The sequence below is a fragment of the Belonocnema kinseyi genome, chromosome 6 (assembly GCF_010883055.1).
Source record: "Belonocnema kinseyi isolate 2016_QV_RU_SX_M_011 chromosome 6, B_treatae_v1, whole genome shotgun sequence".
Lineage (NCBI taxonomy): Eukaryota > Metazoa > Arthropoda > Insecta > Hymenoptera > Cynipidae > Belonocnema > Belonocnema kinseyi.
The window spans coordinates 147,706,497-147,715,178 of record NC_046662.1 but is presented as its reverse complement, the minus strand read 5'-3'; the positions used below and the strand labels follow the sequence as shown (position 1 = coordinate 147,715,178).

The 8,682-nt window shown below is 40.6% G+C and overlaps 1 protein-coding gene across 5 annotated transcripts in view; it reads right to left on the bottom strand.

Annotated features, from left to right (window-relative positions):
* LOC117174284 (plant UBX domain-containing protein 2) overlaps positions 1–8,682 on the bottom strand; it is a 287,058-nt gene that overhangs the window by 93,710 nt on the left and 184,666 nt on the right. For all 5 annotated transcript variants that reach the window (XM_033363237.1, XM_033363234.1, XM_033363236.1 and 2 more), the window contains one exon: positions 2,983–3,471. In XM_033363237.1, the coding sequence (XP_033219128.1) occupies positions 2,983–3,471 (489 nt within the window). The remainder of the gene's footprint in view (positions 1–2,982; positions 3,472–8,682) is intronic.

Genomic DNA, 8,682 nt, shown 5'->3' with positions numbered 1-8,682 from the left:
ATATTCAATTAACTTGGCTAAATATCACTATACCACACAAATGTTGATATTCTTCAAAGTACATGTTTCGACAAATTTAAAAAACAAGGTTAAAATTAAAAGATCTCCACAGCACGTTTTAAAAATCAAGATGCTCTCTAAAAGTTTATAATAAATTATGTCACTTATTAGAAAAAAATATTCAAATTATTTTTTACTATTTAAAATTAATATAGGGGGTTGGCGCATAGGCACACTCTGTCAACCAACGTGCCTACCTCTTGAAAACTGGATATGTGCGCAGAGCGCTTCCTCAACCGCTACATGAATAAGCTGAAGACCTCAATATCTGGCTGAAATGGATGCCTTCCTTCGTCATGATATATTCGGAGGCGTCCGACCTCTGGACCATCAATTGTTCATATTATTATGCTGCAAGAGCTTTGGCTGGTTCAAATAGAAGGTAAAAACCGACGACGGATCAAAAGACCGAAAAACGCATGAATTAAATGTACAAGAATATTGCATAGGCAAGACAAAAAGCGTCCCCCGTTTTCAGTGTGTGATTTACTATATAAGATCTAGTAGCGTGTACACGGAATGGGTTCGAAAGTTCGCCAAAGAATTGAGGACCTTTAATCATACACTGAACAAGCCAAAGCTGCTGACAATTAAGCAGCATATCGTTGACAAAATACAAGTGTCATCTGACGCAAGGAGGATAATACAAAAGAGGGAGGTATGGATTCGGGAGAATCAACAGTTTCTTGCTGACCCATTGTACCTCTTTAGCTTTCACCCTGATTCTGTCAAAAATGCACCCAAACCCAACTAGGCAGACTTTTTGGAGGGTGGTATACAAGCTCCCGGAAAAACTGGAGCTGAGGCCCATTTCGCAGTAGCTGGTGTTAGGACCCACTATACTCCCACCGAAAAAAGGCAACTTATCCAACCCACAGAATTACAGGCTAATAACTTGTCTTAACACGCCTGCGTGGAGAGAGATGTACGAACAGCGTGGCTCAAAAAAGGTGTAATAAGCTGCCGAGAGAACCTGCTGATTGACAGGTGCGTCTGCATAGACGCAGCAGCCCAGCAGCTCGTCCTGTCAATGAACTGAAATTACTACCGGAAAGGTTTCGATTCAACCTCTCATACTCATAATCCGTGTGTTGGAAAGCTTGAAACTTCATACATTTAGTGGGCGCATAGAGAGATTGATTTCCCTTTGGAAAACTGTTTTACCATCTCATCTGGTAACATCGTGCGACAACGAAAAACGTCACGTTCCATAGGGGCGTCTTTCAGGGCGACATGATGAGCCCTCTGTTTTTTGCATCACACTTCTCTCTCTATCTCTCGCACTACGAAATTCTTTCAGATACCTATGTGGCGACACTAATCATCGCGAGCATAAGGTGACTCGTGTATTTTATATGCATTACCTAAAGATCTATGCTTCTGGCAAAAGCTAACTTCAGAATGCTTCAAATATCCTTAAGCAGCACACAGGAAAGATTTGTATGGACCTTAGATTGGACCATTGCGCCGAAATTCATCTGAAAAAAGAAAAGATTATTGGCGTTCCCGAGGACCCTTAACTTGTGGATATAAGTGTTATTAGACATGTTGACACGGGAAAAATCTATACATGCCTGGGCGTACCTCAAAGCCGCATTCAGGGCGCAACGTCCGAAGCAGATACAAGCATCTTGTTCAGAAGATTTGGTCTTTAAATCTTTCAGCGTTGAACAAGGTATCTGCGACTAACATGCTTGCCGTCCCGAATCTACTCAACTCGTTTGGAGTGGTTCAATGAACGAAGAACAAGCTTAAGGCCCTTAACATCGGCACACGTAAGAGCATGCATACGCATAAGAGCTTGCATATCAATTCTTCTGTTTCACGGTTATACATATCACGCCATCAAGGCGGATGCGGACTTATAAATATCAAGTGTCTTCATAACCGAATTGTTCTAAGTACAGCTTACATCGTTGCAAAGGGCAGAGATCCTCACCTAAAAATGGCCATAAACCACTAGATTATTATCAAAGGAGCGTTCCTTTACAAAGCCGCGGGGCAGTTGGTGGAGATCCTTGGCCTGAATTTTAACATCGGAAGTGAGGAAGGTGTAATACTACATCTAGATGCTTCTTTTGTAAGATCCGAAGTAAAGGAAGCACTGGTTAAAAAATCCCGCCGAAAGCTGTTTGAGAATACAATGCACGGAAACTTTTACAGAAATTTAGAAGAACAGTCCTTGTTAAGAGAAAACTTTTGATTTTCTCAAATCATCAGGGCATAATTCAGGTACAGAGGGTTTCAAATTTGCGTGCAAAGATGGTGTAATTTCCAAATTAGTATACCGTGACCGTATTTTATGTCAAGAAGTTCCAAGCGAAAGGTGCAGAGCATGTCATACACACGCTGAGTACCTACTACGAAGCTATCACTGTTTTGTAACCTTAAAGCCATACCAGCGTGCCAAACATTGGCCAAGACACTTGCGAGATGGATGCAGAAAGCTGTCATCCTTGGATCGCTTCGTGTATTCAAACCACACGAGGGTTTCATCAGTCTGCCGTCGTGATTTCACCCTGCAATGTGACCTCCCATCTCACGGTTGTGAGACGTGGTAATAAGTGTGATTTAACGCGCTTCTATTGGGAGCCAGTGTCATTTTTAGATGACGGTTGCTCCTAGCAAGACCATGCGGTGGTTATTTAACCCTTTTTTTAATCAAACACACATATACACACACACACATATATCAAATGGTCGGTACGCTGAATACAAATCGCCAAAACAAGGTCTTCAATATTTTCAAAACATTAGTATCTCCCGGCTACTAGGATTCCGTGTACTAGTAGTAGGAGTCGAGATGTCCCAACACCCTAATCAGGGTTAGAGCAACTATGTCTTTCCCTAACAAAGTTAAAAAACGAAATCTTTCACTCAACGTTAATTAAAATAAATATTTCATATTGGTAAATAACTTACATATTCTAATTTAATGTCATCATTATGGAAATTATTCAATTCGCTCGTATTAATTACACTGCTTCCTTCTTTTTTAGACGGGTTCAATTTAATGTCATCATTCTGAAACTTATCAAATCCAACCGTATTTAGTAAATTGCTTTCTTCATTATACTTTCTCATATCGCTTTTAGATGTAGGACTGGATTCAACATGAAACGGTTCTGTATCCTGTCCTTGCGAGTTTCGAAGTTCATTTTCTTTCTTTTTTTTGTCAATTTCAACTTTAATTAATTTAATAGGATCCAGAATCTTGTTTGAAATGTAATTTTCGAATGATGACGATGGATTTTCATATTCTTTAATAGTGTTATTCATTTTTTTTTGAACATACACGTGAGCTTGTTCCCTTTTCTGATTAGGATCACGATGCAAAAGTCTCAGCATTGCTCTACCTTTTGTAAGTCCTAAAGACTTTAATGTTGTCTTCTTTAATTCTTCTCCAAATACCTGAGAAAAGCAAAATTATACATAATTAAATAGAGCAACGATATCAATAGTGGGCCATCAAACAGAAGTGAGTCACTTCCGTCAAATTTTGATCACAAATATTATTAACTAAATAAGAAAGTGAAGATTAAACTTGTCTTTAAAAGAAGTTAAATGCTTCCCTTTGTTGCCATTGTTATTACTCAATAAAAATGCCTTCTTCTATCCCTAGATGCCTAACATAATGTTGAATAATAAAATTCTTTCTCTTGTTCGTTTTACGTATAAATGTTCGAAATTGCGTAGGCGTGGGAAGATCTTGTTTGGGCTTGGTAAAATTTATGTAATTGAAATTATATAAAACATTCTAACGTGTAGGTAAAAACATTGGTACTCACATTAGGTTTACAAAAATAGTGCTGCTTTAATAACACATAAAAAAGAACAATATTTTTGAATTTATTTAAATATACAAGATCATAAACTCAAAAAAAAACAACATTTAAATTAGCTTTAATAACAAATTTTAAACTCTTAAGTTGAAACATGCTCTAGTACCTTATTAATATAATTTCCATCTCTATTTGGTAAAATGCGTACCTTATACTACTAAGATCTTACAATATTTAAAGTAGTTTCTAAAAAGTTTTAAGTCAAGGTTTGATAATGTTAATTTCTACGCATAGAAATTTTGGTGAGCCGCTGTCAGCGGCTGTCAACGCAATGAAAAGTAGGCAGACAATAGATACCCAGAGCTAGCACCGCGTACAAGTGGTCTTTGAACTAGATCGTATGTACATCTGTTAGTGCACGTATATGTATATATAGTTCTTTTCATTGTTTCATTTTATCATATTTTAAGGAAAACGAAAGACTTAAAGCAAAATTGAAAGAATATAAGCCGAAAGACAGATAAGCACACACAGTTTTCAAATTTCAGGGCCAGTCCACAATAAGAGTCGTAAACATCAACGTTTGAACGTATATGCGTATTTGACACCATACGCACGTTCTTGCTAATTATCCGAACAGTATCGCCGTATCGTATTTTTCGTTTTCACGCTACGCCCGTTGCTGATGACGTGCGTATGACGTCAAATGCGCATATACGTTCGATTGTCGAACCTTCCGACTTCAAAAGTTAACCTTCCTTTGCCTTGTTTACACGCTGTTGGCAGCAGCGCACGTATAGTTGGTCTGCAAACTAAATATACTTATAATAGTATGCGGTCATGTACTTCTTATTGCGTCAATCGCCCCTATGTTACATCTAGAACATTTTGTTAAGCTAGTCGTCATGATCGCCGGTGTTCTTAGAGATGCCAAGCTTCTACTGTTTGATAGTCCAAAAAGCACCTCAGCATTGCGCGTACGCCGATAACTATGGAGCGCGCAATGACGCCGACGTAACTAGCAGAAAGAAAAATAGATATCGTTCACACAGTTGTCTTTTGCCAGATGCCACTTATTGTGAGATACAGGCAGTTAGCCATATTGGAATATTACATATATGAGTTACAGCTGAAACGTTATCGTGATTTCGCCAGGAGTGTCTGCCATTTTCTGAATGGCACCCGCTCTCAGTGAAATCCCACGGCTATCGTTATGACAAAATTTAAACTGTATATATGTATCATATATAAAAAAGGGGTTATAAACCACCGCATTGTCCCACTGGGAGCAAACGTCATCTAAAAATGATGCCAGCTCCCAGTAGAACCACGGTAAATCACACTTATGGCCACGTCTCGCGAACGTGAGATGGGTAGTCACAGGGGGCGATGAAATCACAACGACAGGCCGGCGAAGCCCTCATGTATCTTGAGAACATGAAGCGATCCAAGGATGACAGCTTTTTGCATTCATCCCGCAAGTGCCTTGGCATATTATTGGCACGCTGGCATGGCTTTCAAGTTATGAACCAGTGATAGCTTTACACCTCGAGAGCACTGTTCACAGGGACAATTACTTTAACCCAATATTTTAGGTACAGTCGTTGCAGCTCCCTTTCAGAATCTTGAAATCTCCTGAGCAGTGACGTTGTAGCTTGCCGGATCCGAGACTTCAATCACGAATAAAGTTCGTTTGTCGAAGTCTTGGAGAACGATGTAAGGACTCGAGTGTGCAACGGAGACGGGTGTCCATAAATTATAGTTCCAGAAAATTTGGCACTTCTAGTATTGGAACATCTGCTTTCATTATTTTGGCTTTTAGAAAAGCAGCATCTAGATAGAGCAATGCACTTTCCTTACTTTTGATGCTAAAATTCAGGCCAAGTGTCTCCGCCACCTTCCCCGCGGCTTACTATAAATAGTGAAGTGGGTAGACCTGATTTTTTTATAATAGTAACATTTAATTCAAATTGGCCAGAAATGAAACGAAGTCTTCAAAATTTTCCGCTAGGCACTACATGTAACGATATTATAAATATTGCAGTACGATTAATTGAAGCAAAATTACGTTGTATACTATCCGATATTATAAGTGAGGACACTTTTGGTGATACTATGGGTCTCTGCCCTTTGCAACAATATAAGCTGTACTTATAACAATTCTTTTATGAAGACACTGAAAGTTTAGAAGTCCGTCTCTGCCTTAATGGCGTGAGAAGTTGAGTAGAACCAGTACGGCAAGAATATTAGTCGCAGATAACTTGTTCTAAGCCGTCAGATTTAAAAACCAAATATTCTGAACAAGATGCTTTCATCTGCTTTGGAAAGACTTCTTAACTGACACTGCGCCCTGAATGCGGCTTTGAGGTTCACCAGGTATATAAAGGTTTTTCTAGTGTCAACATGTCTAATAACACTTATATCCACAAGCTCAGAGTCCTTGGGAATGCCAATAATCTTTCCTTTCTTCAGATGAATTTTGACACACTTGGCCAATCCATATTCCATACCAATCTCTCCTCTGTACTGCTTGACGATATTCAAAGCACTCTGACGTTTGCTGTTACCAGAAGCATTGATCTTGAGGTTAACCATATAAAATACACGACCTTTTGCTCGCAATGATTAGTATCACCACAAAGGTATTCAGAAGAATTTCCTAGTGACAGAGATAGAGGCAGACGTGAAATGCAAGAAAGCAGAGGGCTCATAGTGTCAATTGAGATTTTCCAGATTAGATAGTAAATATAATTTTCGAAGGGGTATCGATCTCTCTATGCATCTCACTATATGTAGACGAACGTTCAAGCTTTCCAAAAGACAGATGATAAGTCTATAAGACATTGCATTAAAAGCTATCTGGTGGTGAATCCAGGCCATTGACAGGGCGCGCTGTTGGGCCGCTGCGTCTTCGCAGACGCACCTGTCAATTAGCAGGTTTTCGCAGCATCCTGCTTCACCTTTTCGAGCAACGTTGTTCGTACATCTCTCCCCAGACAGGCTTCATTCCTCGAACAATCCTGTATTTTAAGACAGCCGTAAATATCATACACAGTGTGTTCAAACAAGTTATTAGGCTGCAATTTTGTGGGTTGGAGAAGTTGCCTTTTTTCGATGGGAGAATAGAATCCATTTATTCTAAAATACTTTCCCTTTCCACCTCCATCTTCGCACCCCTACGTCTGTTGTCCTTCTCCCACCAAGACCCCTAACCAGCTTAATCTCCCCTCATCCAAAAATTTCCCCTCATATTTACAGGCTCGACTCCCCTTTATAATCCCTAAACTCATTCTTTCTGTCTCTCTCCTGACAATATAGTTCGGCGTGTTCCTTGCGAACCCCAGTGTGCACTTTACATACCTCTCTCGTATCCTATATACCTCCTTACTTACCTTCCACCCTCACACCTTCACTCCGTAAAATAAGACACTCATCACTAGCGATTTAAAAAAATTCATTCTCCTTACAAAATCATCTCCAAAAAACCTTTTCCCCAGCCCCCACACCTGCCTCATCGCTACATTTGCCGTTCTCACCCTATCTTTTATATGACCATCCACTCCCCCACTCCTGCAAAACAGAATGCCCATGCACACAAACTCTTTCACCTCCTGTACCGCTCTGACCTTCCACTTCCACTCCCCTACCTTATCTCTCTCACCTACTTTCCTGAACACCATAACCTTCCACTTGTCCACTCTAACCTAATTTTATCCAAGTATCTTCTCAACCTTTTTATCATCTCCTTTAAAGCCTCTTCGCTCTTTTTTCTAGCAGCCCAATGCCATCTGCATATGCGAGTGACGATGTCCTGACTCCTCCTACACTAACTGTTTCTACCACTCCGGCCGCTGGCTTACTTTCCATATCCGCGGTTAGAATTGCAAAGAGCGTTGGTCTAAGCGGGCACCCTTGCCTAAACCCCCTGCACACCCTGAAGGGACCGCGCCCTTTAGATCTACAAAAAAACGCTCACCTGCCTCTGCGGTAATATTCTTTTCTCCTTAACATTCTTCCGCAGCCTATCTGCCAACCCCATCGCGTATATTTTTTACGCCATATTCATTAGCGTGATTCCTCTAAAATTTTCCTGCCTCTCCCTATCCCCTTTCTTATACAGTAATACGATTAAACCCTCCCTCCACCCTCCCGGGAATTCCACCGCCCACCATACTTTTTTCACTCCTCCCTTTAGTCTCCCCCTAACAACTTGTATGTCAAACAGGCACGCTTCGTTCTCTCCCTCGTCCTGCCCTGCTGCCTTCGAATTTCTTAACTTCCTTATCTACTTCTCTATCTCCTCGTCATTCAGCTCTTCTCCACCTACCTCCCTCGTTCTTCTAATACCTTAAACTCTCTTTCGTGTATCTGATCCCTGAAATGAATCTTCAAAAAATTTCGCCCTTTCATCAGTTCCTATCTTCTCGCTTATCCCCCCCCCCCCCCTACGTTTCCTAAACCTATTAATTATCTTTCACACGTCCCCTTCTATCTTAACACTTGTCAAATCCTCTTCACGGCTTCACCATTATTTTCTTCTTCTTCCTCAATACCTTCTTTTGCAACCACCCTTTCGCTTTCTCGTTTAGATCAACCCATACCTCGTCCACCGACTCACCTCAAAGCTTACGTTGCCCAACTGCTCCTGATACTTCCCTTTCGCATCTCTCTTCCATGACACCTTTTCCCCTAACGACCCTTCTCCCCCGCCCTGCCTTCCGCCACCCTTCTACTTTATCCCCAAGCTTAATGGCTGATGGTCTGATTTCACCCACCCTTCCACTGCGAATTTCTCTACCTCCTCCCACCCTTGCATATTCATGATCACATAGTCTATCAC